Source organism: Papio anubis, chromosome 18, assembly GCF_008728515.1.
Source record: "Papio anubis isolate 15944 chromosome 18, Panubis1.0, whole genome shotgun sequence".
NCBI classification, from domain to species: Eukaryota; Metazoa; Chordata; class Mammalia; order Primates; family Cercopithecidae; genus Papio; species Papio anubis.
The window spans coordinates 8,759,370-8,773,535 of NC_044993.1; the positions used below are offsets into that span (position 1 = coordinate 8,759,370).

Consider the following 14,166-nt stretch of genomic DNA (forward strand, 5'->3'; position numbering starts at 1 on the left):
TATTAACAAAAATCTCTCCAGGTGCAGTGGCTCACGCCTGTAATCCTAGCACTTTGGGAGGCCGAGGTGGGTGGATTACCTTAGTTCAGGAGTTCAAGGCCATCCTGGGCAACTTGGTGAAACCCCATCTCTACTAAAATACAAAAAATTAGCAGGGCGTGGTGGTGCGCATCTGTCGTCTCAGCTACCCGGGAGGCTGAGGCACGAGAATTGCTTGAACCCAGGAGGCAGAGGTTGCAGTGAGCCGAGATTGCACTATTGTACTCCAGCCTGGGCAACAGAGCGAGATTTCTGTCTCAAAACAAACAAACAAAAATCTTAGGGGTCCTTCCAAATTTGTAGAGGAAGAATTTGCTCATTTTGAAAATGGTTATATATGATAGACCATGTTTTGTGAACCCATTTCCTATCAATGGACATCTAGATTGTTTCCAATTTTTCCTTTTTATCAAATTCTGCCAAGAATAACCTTATTCATATGACATTTCACACATGTATGAATTTACCTGTTGGTATAATTCCTAGATGTGCAACTGCTACATTATAGAGTTTGTGCTTTTAAATTTTTTACGGATATTATCACATTGCCCACAATAGAGATGGTACCAATTTACCATCAGCAAGCAGAGAGAAAGCCTGTTTCCCCACATTTGGGGGGATGTGTTTGGAAATACTGTCGGAGGCCAGACCACACTAAGCCTTGTATACAAAGTTAAGAAATTTGAACTTGATCTGTGGAAACCCACAGGAGGGTGTAAATAGTGGATAAGGATGGTCAGTTCTGAGCTTTGAGTGAAAGCTGATTTTCATGATGACATCCAATAAATTTTTTAGGGGATTTTTATTCTCCAGAAGGCATGCGTGATGAATAGTGGGATGAATCAGGGAGGGGACCAGATATCCATTAGGATTTCAGCCATGCTGGGGAGAGAATGGGTATCATTTGGGCACAGCTGCCACTCGGCACAATGGGCTTGGATATAAAAGCAACTTGGTTTCTTTACCATCTTCCTGCCTTCCTGCCATTCTCTAACCTTCCTGCCATTTTTCTTTTATCACACACTTTCCACATGCTGATGGCTTTGCATGAAACATACAGCCCTCAGGGTAATGACATAAAACCAATAGCAAGGACTTTTTATCCACCGCTAACAGTTGACTGAAAGATAAGCAGACAGGTGATATAGCAACTTTATCTTTCCTGAGAAGACCATTTGACAAATTAATAGGCATTGGAGCAGGCATTGAACAAAGAGCTGGGTGACGCAAAACTGTAGACACTGTCAAGCTGAGCCTTTTGTTTCTTCAACAAAAGGTAGCTGCCGTTATTTGATGCACAGACAGAAGGGAAGATGGATGATGGGTGGATGTGAGGGCACGCGCATATGAAAGTCCCAGGAGTGAGCTCCATCCAGAGGCCCCAGCAGTGGTTCAAGCATGAGTGCAGTGGGCTTGGTACTCCTGGTGCTTGCTCTGAGGCTTAGGGCCACGACTGCTAAGCCAGAGGAGGGCAGCTTTTGCTCTAAGAGCCAGGTGGCCTTCAGAGATGCTTGCTATGAATTTGTGCCAATTGGACGCACCTTCCATGATGCCCAGAGCTGGTGCGAGGGGCAAGGAGGCCATTTGGTCTTCATTCAGGATGAAGACACCCAGCGGTTTCTGCAGAAGCACATCTCCCAGGACAGGGAATGGTGGATTGGACTCATGTGGAACTTGGCACGGAATGGAACCATGGAAGGTAGGTGCCGTGATCGCTGTGTTTTATGAGAAACTTGTGCTTGCAATTCTTGCCATCACTTCTCACCTAAAGCAACATGGAACAAATTAATATGTCCAATTCTTATGGTATGGATACCCTTGCCTTTGGTTGTGTTGTGGATTAAATAAAATAATTCATGTCTAATGCTGCCTAGCACAGAATCTGGTACATCACTGACGCTCTACAAATGCTCACTTCTTTGCCTGTTCCTAATAATAATACTCTGACTGCTTTGGTTCTTGCTAGAATAGTGCCAGGCACTATCCTGAGTGCTTCATGGTCACTATCATGTTGAATTCTTACAATCACAATGAGAAAAATTATTATGTCTCTATTTTTTTTTTTTTTTGACAGAGTCTCTCTCTGTCTCCCAGGCTGGAGTGCAGTGGCGCAATCTCGGCTCACTGCAACCTCCGCCTCCCAGATTCAAGTGATTCTTCTGCTTCAGCCTCCCAAGTATCTGGGATTACAGGCGCATGCCACTGTGCTTGGCTAATTTTGTATATTTTTAATAGAGAAAGGGTTTCACCATGTTAGCCAGGATGGTCTCGATCTCCTGAGCTTGTGATCCACCTGCCTCAGCCTCCCAAAGTGCTGGGATTACAGGTGGGAGCCACTGCGCCTGGCCTTATGTCCCCATTTTACAGATGAGAAAACTGAGTCTCAGAAAATAATGACTAAGCTATTTTTTAGTGTCCCACCTGTCTTTCCTCACTTTCTGTGAGACTAAAGCAGACCAAGTGCTTAGCATAGTTCCATTAACAGTCTAATTTTAATGGTCCTGAAAGTCTTTGTCCTCCTTTATTCTCTGAAGGCTCCTTCCCCCACCCAGTGCAGTCAGGTGAGTCATTCTCTATGAACCTGCAGAGCCCTGTTCACAATTCCAAGGCAGTGCTTTTGGTGTGGCTTAAATGGCTTAGTTGTCTGTCTCCCGCCTATACCATCGGCCCTTCAAAGAAAGAACCATACTCTGGACATTTTTGTTTTCCCAGTATCTAGACACAATTGAGAATGGAAAAGGAGGCTGGGCGCGGTGGCTCACACCTGTAATCCCAGCACTTTGGGAGGCCGAGGCAGGTGGATCACTTGAGGTCAGGAGTTCGAGACCAGACTGGCCAACATGGTGAAACCTCATCTCTACTAAACATACAAAAATTAGCTGGGCGTGGTAGCACACACTTGTGATCCCAGCTACTCAGGAGGCTGAGGCAGGAGAATCCCTTGAACCCAGGAGACAAAGGTTCCAGTGAGCCAAGAGTGTGCCATTGCATTCCAGCCTGGAAAACACAGCGAGACGCTGTCTCAAAAGAAAGAAAGAGAGAGAGAATGGATGAGAAAATATTTGCATTCAAGCCTCACATGCTCACATGGACCCCACAAGGTAAGCGTAGCTGCACTCCTTTCACGGAGGAGGAAAATGAAGTCTGGAGAGAAAAGATGTGCTCAGTATGACACAGCTGGTGGTGCAAGTGGGGTCTCTACCAGTCAGAGCAATGCTAAGCCTGACTTTCCTACTGGGCACCTTGGTACCCAGAGGTTCTCTTTGCCCCTGTATAAGCTACTGGGTTTGAGAAATGTGACATGGTACGTGCTGAACAGCCACAGAACAACGCCAGAGTGGATGGAAGTGTTTTAATAAATGAGCCACTGGGAAGCTCATTTAAGAAAACCCACAGCCAAGGGGATTTGAATTCTTAAGACGCCCCTGCAGGCAGTGTCTCCTGAATGGTTTCTTGAGGTGTAGATGCAACAGTTGCCGAGTTCTGTGTATTCAACATCCATTCACATCCAGCTAGAGGAGCTGTGCCTATTAAAACCTCTCCAGGGATACTGTGTGGTTATTGCAGAAAATGTAGTTCTAACTAGGCTGATAGGTAACAACCTCCAATACTTAATGTTGTTTAAGAAACAAGGGTCAGACACTGTGTGCAATCAGATGGCATTTGTGTAAATAGATTTCAGGCACTCGTAAATGCTGATGTGTGGATACAATTCAGTTCAGCCTGGAACCATTTATGAGAAACATAACAATGATGGAGAAGCCCATAGGCTAGAGTGGGAAGATACTTTCATTTTATACCCTTTGTACCATTTGGATTTTTAAAAACCATTTCATTTGCATGAATTTCTTTCAATAAATTAATAATTATATTTTTGAGTACCCATAATAAATTTTTGTTTTTTGAGACAGAGTCTCACTCTGTTTCCCAGGCTGGAGTGCAGTGGCACCATCTTGGCTCACTGAACCTCTGCCTCCCAGGTTCAAGCGATTCCCCTGCCTCAGACTCCCTAGTAGCTGGAATTACGGCTAATTTTTGTACTTTTAATAGAGACAGGGTTTTACCATGTTGACCAGGCTGGTCTTGAACTCCTGGCTTCAAGTGATCCATCCACCTTGGCCTCCCAAAGTGCTGGGATTCCAGGTATGAGCCTCCACGCCCAACCACAGTAAATTTTTATATTTAGTGTTTTCTAGCTCTCTGGTGTCCTCAACATGGTTCTGTTTTACACACACACACACACACACACACACTCCTCTTCAAGAGTTACATCAGTATTTTCAAGGATCTGAAGAGGCCCAAAGTAACAATAACTGCTTATGTTTTAACTCAGCACTGCCCAGGTATACTTGGATTATGAAGAAGATGATATGTTAAAACATCCCATGGCCCACTTCTGAACTGTATTATTATTATTATTTTGAGACAGGGTCTTGCTCTGTCTCCCAGGCTGGAGTATAGGGGCATGGTCATGGCTCACTGTAGCCCCAACCTCAGCTCAAGCAATCCTCCCAACTCAGCCTCCCGAGTAGCTAGGACCACAGGCACCATGCGTGACTAAAATTTTTTTTTTTTTTTTTTTTTTTTGTAGAGACAAGGTCTCTCTAGGTTGCCCAGGCTGGTCTTAAACTCCTGGGTGCAAGTGATCCTCCCACCTCTGGCATGTTAGGATCACAGGCGTGAGCTACCGGGCCTGGCCCCTGGCTCTCCCTTAGACTGTGGTCAGGGCCAGGTGCGGTGGCTCATGCCTGTAATCCCAGAACTTTGGGAGGCCGAGGCGGATGGAGTTTGAGCTTAGGAGCTGGAGGCCAGCCTGGGAAACATGGCAAAATCCCTGTCTCTACCAGAAATACAAAAAAATCAGCCAGTCATAGTGGCTTGCACCTGTGGTCTCAGCTACTCAGGAGGCTAAGTTGGGAGGATCACTTGAGCCTGGGAGGCAGAGGTTGCAGTGAGCTGAAATGCACCACTGTGCTCCAACCTGGGTGACAGAGCAAGACCCCATCTCAAAATAAATAAATTATCAATTATGGTTAGACAGAGCTAGCAGCCTCATTTATTTAATCAAAACACCTTCTGCAAGCTCTCCAATTTGGTGTTCCAGTTCTTCTATTGAGTGTTTGAAGATGACAGTGAGGAAGAGACTTTTACTGCTCCTGGAGAGAGATCTTCAGTCCATCAACATTAACTGCTGACCTGCTGCACACCAGCGGCAGAGCAGGGGTGAGCCCTGCATTTGTATAAATGGAATTTGAAGACAGTTGCTGAGGCCTGGTGGTTGTGTTGTCCTTCCAGGACCGGGGATTTGGTTGGACACCTCCAATGTGACCTACAGCAACTGGCGCGGGGGGCAGGCCACCGCTGCCCCTGACACCTGCGGCCACATCGGGAGAGGCCCTTCCTCCGAGTGGGTGGCCTCGGACTGCGCCCAGACCTTCGCCTTCGTGTGCGAGTTCCGTGAGTGGCCCCCGCCCCGGAGTCCCCACCTCCTACCCTGTCTCCCTGCCCGCCTGCGGGCCTCTCTCAAGGCTCCCCTATCCCTCCTGTTTCTGCCTCCATCTCTCTGACTCTCTCTTTCTCTTGCCCCCTCCTCTGTCTCAGTTTTCTCTGGGTCTTTCTTCCCCTTCTCTTTTTCCCCAACTCTTTCTGTTTCTCTCCCTTGGTCTCTGACTTTCTTCCTGCCTCTGTGTTCTCTCCGTCTCCCTCTGGCTCTTCAGGGCCTGCCGGTGTCTGTCTCTGTCTCCCTGCTGAAGTGCTGACCTGTATGTGTTTTTTCTGAGCTCACCTCTGTCTGCAGCTTTCTCTCCCTGTCTCTATGCATCTCTCTCTGGCCACATGATGCTCCGTCGCCCATCCCTGCCGTCTCCCCATCCACCTGCCTGCCTTCCTGCCTGCCTACCTGTCACGTCTCTGTTTCTGTCTTTCCCGCTCTCTTTTTTTTTTTTTTTGAGATGGAGTCTTGCTCTGTCACCCAGGCTGGAGTGCAGTGGTGTGATCTTGGCTCACTGCAACCTCCGCCTCCTGGGTTCAAGTGATTCTCCTGCCTCAACCTCCCGAGTAGCTGGGATTACATTGCGAGCCACCGCCCCTGGATAATTTTTGTATTATTTTAGACCTCAAGTGATCTGCCTGTCTTGGCCTCCTAAAGTGCCAAGATTACAGTGGTGAGCCACGGAGCCTGGCTTGCATGAGGTTTATAGTATTACAGTGGGGGCACAGAGAAGCTAACTAACTTGCTGAAGGTCACACAGCAGTGTGTGGCTGGGCTGGATCTGATCCCAGGGAACCTGGCTCAGCACAATGCTGCCAACGACCATATTCTGTTTCTTACCCCTGCCAAACAGCTCCTGAGTTCTTGCATCTCAGCCTAACCCTCGGGACTGTCCCCTTCCCGTGACCCAGCACTTGCCTGTCTGTAACCGTGAGCCCCCCTAATGTCTTGCCTTCCCTTTGCCACAGGACTTGGCCAGAGCCTGGCCTGCAAGGGACTCAATGCCACCATACACTGCGGCTCGGGGCAGGTCATCCAGGTCCAGGATGCCGTCTATGGACGCCAGAACCCCTATTTCTGCACCCAGGATGCCGGGCATCCCTCAGATCTGGAGCAGGGATGCAGCTGGGCCAATGTCAAGGATGAGGTGGCAGGTAGGGCCCAAGGGCTCTGCAGCTCTGGTTGCCAGCAGAGGGCAGTTGCTGGTATTCTGTGCTCAGCAAAGGGTTCCAGAAGCCTCTGATAATCTTCATCTCTGACCGTGGGCCTCCAACATGTGGGAAAACTGGCCAGTCCCTGCCCATGGCACGGAGCAGGGAAGCAGAGGGCTGTGGCCCACCCACCCCGACTTCAAACCCTGTCATGGATCTGGTGGGCACGATGTGCCTCAATCCCTGCTGGGTGCAGGAAACACCACTTTTTTAACTTAATTTTTAAATTTTTGAAATACTCCAAACGTATAGACAAGAATAGAAAATACTGTAATGAACTCCCACAAATCTGCTACCCACCTTTATCAGATCTGAACACCATGCCGCATTTGCTTAAGAATCCCTCATTAGAAAAATGAATACAGTTGGGCATGGTGGCTCACACCTGTAATCTCAGCACTTTGGGAGGCCGAGGCGGGTGGATCACCTGAGGTCGGGAGTTCAAGACCAGCCTGGCCAACATGGTGAAACCCCCATCTCTACTGAATATACAAAAATTAGCCAGGCTGGTGGCACACGCCTGTAATCCCAGGTATTTGGGAGGCTGAGGCAGGAGAATTACTTGAGCCCTGGAGGCGGAAGTTTCAGTGAGCCGAGATCAGGCCATCACACTCCAGCCTGGGTGATGGAGCCAGACTCTGTCTCAAAAAAAAAGAAAAGGAAAAATGAATACAACACTAGGAGACTTCTGTGGATCCCTCCACAGTCCTGTTCCTGTTACGAATTCAGTGTTTCTTAATCACATGCATGCTTCGTGCTTCTCTATTTTCTTTCTTTTTTTGAGACAGAGTCTCTCTCTCTTGCCCAGGCTAGAGTGCTGTGGCCCAATCTTAGCTCACTGCAATCTCTGCTTCCTGGGTTCAAGCGATTCTCCTGCCTCAGCCTCCCGAGTAGCTGGGATTACAGGCGTGTGCCACCACTCCCGGCTAATTTTTGTATTCTTAATAGAGATGGGGTTTCACCGTGTTGACCAGGCTGATCTCGAACTCCTGAGCTTAGGCAATCTGCCTGCCCTGGCCTCCCAAAATGCTGGGATTACGGGCGTAAGCCACTACGCCTACTTTATTTCCACCTTCTATGCACGTATTCCTAAACACTACAGAGTGTTGCTTTTGCAGGGCTTTTTTAAAAACTTATTTATTTATTTATTTATTTAGAGACAGAATCTCGCTTTGTCACCCAGGCTGGTATTCAGTGGCACAATTTCTTCTCACTGCCACCTCTGCCTCCTGGGTTCAAGCGATTCTTGTGCCTCAGCCTCCCAAGTAGCTGGGACTACAGGCGTGCGCCACCACACCCAGTTAATTTTTTATATTTTTAGTAGAGACGGCGTTTCACCATGTTTGCCGGGCTGGTCTCAAACTCCTGACCTCAGGTGATCCGCCCACCTCAGCCTCCCTGGGATTACAAGTGTGAGCCGCTGTGCCCGGCCGCTTTGCAGGGTTTTAATGTTTATATAAACGGTACCATATTTGCAGGGTCTTAACGTTTATGTAAATTATATCATATTGTGTGTCATTCTACAGAATGCGTTTTTCTTTTCGTTTTGGTGCTTGTGTTTTGCTCAACATCATGTTTTTGAGATGTATTATCCATCTTGATACATGTCGTGCTGCTTTATTTGTTTCATCGATTGTGTAACTGTGCCGTCATTTGTCTCTTCTCCTGTTGAGAAAGGCTGGTTCTTAATCTTTGTGACTGTGAATGACGCTGAAGCCGAGCTCCTGATGGATGGTGTCTCTCGTTCACATGGGAGAGTTACTCTAGGGCTTTGTCTCTCGTTCACATGGGAGAGTTACTCTAGGGCTTTGTCTCTCGTTCACATGGGAGAGTTACTCTAGGGCTTTGTTTTTCGAAATCGGATTAAATCTCCTTCTGAGCTGCTCACCCAGTGACCAGGATTCAATTTCCGGGATGATGGGGGTTTCTTGCACCCTGCCGGGAGGTGAAAACTCCTCAGAGGCCTCCCTGGTCCAGGATATCTGGGAACCCTCTTCTTTCTGCTGCAGTCAGCACTCTCCCCGCTGGAGGGTCCAGGAAGGCAGGTGGTCTGCTGCTTCTTGGCTAAGTGAGGACACAGCCCCCTGTGGCCAGGCTGCAAGCCCGTCCTGGGAGTCAGCCTTCCCAGTTGTGCCTCTTGGCAGTCTCCTCTGAACCTCTGCTTCTGCCCAAAGACACTCTGAAGATTCAGGGAGGGACGCCAGTACTCCCAGAACTTCCTCCTGCCTGGGGGAAATGAGAATGGCTCCTCTGTCCTCATGCCTTTTGCAGCAGGCATGGGGAAGGGAAATGCTAAAAATCGGCTGGCTGGTTTTCACTGACTCTTCTTACTCCAGCGTTCCTGAGGCTGTGGCCCCTGCAGGGAGAAAGGGCCCCAGACAGGAGGATGGATGTACCTCCCTCACCAAGGCACTGCTGGGGCTTGGTGGGCTATTTCCTCAAAGGCTCAGCTGCAGGTTCCTGAAATGTGGCACCCACAGCTCAGAGAGCACGTTAGAGGGGAGCCCTGTACCCTGTTGTAGGAGTTGGAGGAGGAGCACAGGGAGGATTCCACGGGGTCTGTATCTAAGCACCGTGGTCCCTCATTCATTCAGTTAGCCAATAAATACTTGTTTTTTCTTTTTTGAGACAGAGTCTTGCTCTGTTCCCCAGGCTGGAGTGCAGTGGCACAGTCTTGGCTCACTGCAACCTCTGTCTCCCGGGCTCGAGTGATTCTCCTGCCTCAGCCTCCCAAGTAGCTGGAATTATAGGTGAGCACCACCACACCCAGCTAATTTTTGTATTTTTTGTAGAGACAGGGTTTCACCATGTTGCCCAGGCTTGGCTCTAACTGCTGGCCTCCAGTGATCCGCCCACCTTGGCTTCCCAAAGTGCTGGAAATACAGGCATGAGCCACTGTACATGACCCAAACTCTGTTTTTCAAAGAGCTTGCAGCGCAGTGGGGAGACAGTAATACACAGGCAATTAACTAATGCTGTGATAAATGCTGCAACCCAGAAGAGAAAACACTATCTATTTAGTCATGCCAAACTTACTTTGTACCTACTATGTGCCAGGTACTGTTCTATGTGCTGGAGATGTAGCAGTGAGCCAAAAAATTTTAGAAACCTCCCAGTTAATTTCAAACTCGCTCCCAAGTGATGCCACTTAGGATCCCAAGTGTCTTTGGGCCACATTCTGAGCCGCAAGGTATCTGGGAACCTGAAGGGGTTTTAAAGTTTGTCTGCAAGGTGTGTTAAATCCTGGAATTAGATCAGATTTAGTTTACTGTTTTTTTTTTTTTTTTAAGTGGATTTTATGTGGCTACGAAGAGTCATAGAAAAAACTCTGTCCTCAGGTTCTGGAATTAGACCTCTCTTTGAGTCTATTTAATCTGAGAACAGAGATGTGGTGGTGGCTTGTGTTCCCGTTTGATCACAGGGGTTCCCTGGATCACGGGGTGGAGGTGGGGCTCAGGAAAGCTTTACGGGGGCAGCGTCAGGAGCCTGGCTGTGAAGAAAGTGCAGAATCCAGCCAGGAGAAAGGCTGGGGGACAAGGTGGTGAGGACATGAGGTGGCAGGCTCAGGTGTGGACTGCAGTATGAACGATGATGGTGGAGAGAGAGCCCAGGATGGTCTCGCTGGATAACAACAGTGTTAGAAAAAAACCTCAGCAGGGACGTGGCCTCTGCGTCTTAAGGCAGTTTACCCATTCCAAGGGGATATTGAATATTTTGTGAGCTGGAAGGTGTCCCCTGCTGCAGAATGCTTAGATCAAGTCCAAGGATGGGGCAGAACCCCCTGGGATGTGGGCAGCGGGGTACATGGCAAGAGGGTGGCAAGTTGGGGTTCAAATCCCAGCTCAGCCCCTGCTGCCTGGGTGATCCAGGCAAGTTGCAGAATCTGTTTCATGGGGCTCCTGTGAGGGTCAGGAGAACCTGGGGGAACAGTGTAGCACCTTGTACACACTCTGCAAGTGGAGTGGACATTCCTGCATGCTCTGTTCCAGCTGGCTCTGGGCCAGCAGTAGTGGGCTCAGCATCCCCTGGTAGCTTGTTAGACCCCGCACACTGTCCAGCTGCACCCCATACCGACTGAATCAGAATCCTGGGGTATGGGGTCTGAATCTAGTTAAATGCTGACAGCTGCCTGTTAATTGGAGCTTCCACTGGGGGAACTGCCAGGGGCAGGGGAGAAGGGATGCTTAAAAAAACAAAGAGGCTGGGCACGGTGGCTCACGCCTGTAATCCCGGCGTTTTGGGAGGCCGAGGGGGGCAGATCACGTGATATCAGGTGTTTGAGACCAGCCTGGCCAACATGGTGAAACTCCGTCTCTACCAAAAATACAAAAATTAGCCAGGTATGGTGGCATGTGCCTGTAATCCCTGCTACTTGGGAGGCTGAGGCAGGAGAATTGCTTGAACCCAGAGGCAGAGGTTGCAGTGAGCCAAGATCATGCCACTGCACTCCAGCCTGGGCAACACAGTGAGACCCTTTCTCAAAAAACAAAAAACAAGCAAACAAATAAAACAAGAAGAAAATAAACCCTCCTACTCTTTTGGAGGTTATAGTTTAGTGCTGTGGATACACATAATGGGAATAACTCAAATTGAGGGGTGCATCCAACTAGGTCTTTCAATAGAAGGAATTTAATGCAGGGAATTGGTTTCCCAAGTCATGAACGTGCTGAGGAGCCAAACAAAGGATACTGCTGCAGACCTGAAATTAGCAGCCATGGAAAGCTGCTGCCACCCCTAAAGTCTGGCAGGATAACTGGAAGGGATGTTTTTACCAAAATCGCAAGTCAGGATCATCCAGTAGATACTAGAGCCATGGCAGAGCTTGCCGGTAGGAGATAGGACCGTGTGCAGAGGGCCCGTCCAGAGGGAGCTGGAGCTACAGGGGAGCTGCTGTGAGAGGCAGGATGAGAAGTGCACTGGCTTCCAACCTCTTTCTGTCTGGCATAGGCAGAATTATGGCCCTCATGATTTCTCATCCTAATCCATGGAGCTGTGGGTATGACGAGACACCATGCCTGCGGCTATGTTAACGTCTGTGACAAAAGATACTTTGCACATATAATTATGGTTGCTAATCAGTTGGTTTTAGGATACAAAGATTATGCTGGAATATGCAACTGTGCACAGTTTAAACACATGAGCCCTTAAAAGCAGAGAATTTTCTCTGGCTAGAAGCAGAAGATAGATATGGGAAAAGGAGAAGTCAGAGAGATTCCAAGTGTTTGACAGGTTTGATGCCCTGTTGCTGGCTCTGAGATGCAGTGGTCACATGGAAGGACAGAAGAGAGGCCTCTAGGAATTAAGGGCTGAATTCTGCCAACAAGAATGAGATTGGCAGCAGATCCTTCCCTAGAGCCTCCAGAAAGAAACACAGCCAGCTGGGCATGGTGGCTCACGCCTGTAATCCCAGCACTTTGGGAGACTGAGGTGGGTGGATCACCTGAGGTCAGAAGTTCCACACCAGCCTGGCCAACATGGTGAAACTCTGTCTCTACTAAAAATACAGAAATTAGCCGGGTGTGATGGTGCGCACCTGTAGTCCCAGCTACTTGGGAGGCTGAGGCAGGAGAATCACTTGAATCCAAGAGGGAGAGGTTGCAGTGAGCCAAGATTTCACGACTGTACTCCAGCCTGGGTGACATGGTGAGACTCTCTCTCAAAAAAAAAAAAAAGGCCAGGAGCAGTGGCTCACACCTGTAATCTCAGCACTTTGGGAGGCCGAGGCAGGTGGATCACCTGAGGTCAGGAGTTCGAGACCAGGCTGACCAACACGCAGAAACCCCATCTCTACTAAACATACAAAATTAGCCAGATGTGGTGGCACATCCCTGTAATCCCAGCTACTCAGTAGGCTGAGGCAGAAGAATTACTTGAACCTGGCAGGCAGAGATTGCAGTGAGCCGAGATCGCACCACTACACTCCAGCCTGGGCAACAAGAGTGAAACTCCATCAAAAAAAAAAAAAAAGGAAGGAAGGAAGGAAAGAGAAAGAAGGAAGGAAGGAAAGAAAAAGAAGGAAGGAAGGAAGGAAGAAAGAAAGGAAGAAAGAGAAAGAGAAGAAAGAGAGAGAAACACAGAAACACAGCCCTGACACCTTGGTGTCAGCCCTGTGATATGAGCAGAGGCCTGCTGAGCCCACCCAGACTTCTGACCTCCACACAGAATTGTGAGATGTAAAAAATCTGTGCTGTTTTATTTATTTTTATTTATTTTATTTTTGAGACAAAGTCTCGCTCTGGTGCCCAGGCTGTGGTGCAGTGGTGCAATCTCAGCTTACTGCAACTTCCACCTCCCTGGTTCAAGTGATTCTCCTGCCTCAGCCTCCTAAGTAGCTGGGACTACAGGCGCCCATCACCACTCCCGGCTAATTTTTGTTATTTTTGGTAGAGATGGAGTTTCCTCATTTTGGTTAGGCTGGCCTCGAACTTCTGACCTCAAGTGATCCACCTGACTCAACCTCCCAAAGTTCTGGGATTCCAGGCATGAGCCACCACACCTGGCCAAAAATCCATGTTTTTTGTTTTGTTTTGTTTTGAGACAGAGTCTCGTTCTGAAGCCCAGGATGGGGTGCAATGGCGTGATCTCTGCTCACTGCAACCTTCACCTCCCAGGCTCAAGCTCTTCTCCTGCCTCAGCCTCCTGAGTGGCTGGGATTACAGGCATGTGCCACCACACCCGGTTAATTTTTGTATTTTTAGTAGAGACGGGGTTTTGCCACTTTGGCCAGGCTGGTCTCAAACTCCTGACCTCAGGTGAGCCACCCACCTCGGCCTCCCAAAGTGCTAGGATTATAGGTGTGAGCCACCACTCCCAGCCAAATCTATGTTGTTTTAAGTCGTTAAGTCAGTGGTAAGTTGTTACAACAGTGATTGGAAATGAATACGCCACCCTCCAGTCTTTCCCCAGTACTGGCCATCGGCCAAGCCTCCCTGGGAGCCAGTGGCCAAGGGAGTTTGGAAAGTGTAGGTCCCTGTGACACAAGCAGGGCAGGGTGAGAGGGTGGCTCTGTGGGCCCAGGGCCAACTGCCCGGAAGAAGTGGGACCTAGCGGGTAACTGGGAAAAGCACAGGTGGGTGTTCTGGACCTGCTTCTTTCTCCCAGGCTTCCCCGCAGGCATCTAACACATCTCGCTGGGCAGGAGGGAGAGGTGCTGGACGACCCTGAAGTTTCTGGAATGGGCTGTCCCTGCTCCTTCTTCTGTGGGCACATGGCACCCTGATGGGCACAGGATTCCTAACTTTGCCCCCTCTGCTGGTTCTCTGGGTGTGGATTTCTATTTGGGGCCATCTGACTAGATGCTACTGGACCAGTGGTTCTCCACATGGGGTCCCTGGGCTAGCAGTGTCAGGATCAGCATCCTATAGGAGCTGGTTCGAAATGCATATTCTCCAGCTGTACTCCGTACCTACTGAATCAGAATCGCTG

The 14,166-nt window shown here is 48.9% G+C and overlaps 1 protein-coding gene across 2 annotated transcripts in view; it reads left to right on the forward strand.

Annotated features, from left to right (window-relative positions):
• Positions 1-236: 236 nt before the first annotated feature.
• PKD1L2 (polycystin 1 like 2) overlaps positions 237-14,166 on the forward strand; it is a 108,162-nt gene continuing 94,232 nt past the window's right edge. For both annotated transcript variants that reach the window (XM_031658066.1, XM_031658068.1), the window contains exons 1-3: positions 237-1,738; positions 5,335-5,496; positions 6,499-6,684. In XM_031658066.1, the coding sequence (XP_031513926.1) occupies positions 1,438-1,738; positions 5,335-5,496; positions 6,499-6,684 (649 nt within the window). In that variant the 5' untranslated portion in view covers positions 237-1,437. The remainder of the gene's footprint in view (positions 1,739-5,334; positions 5,497-6,498; positions 6,685-14,166) is intronic.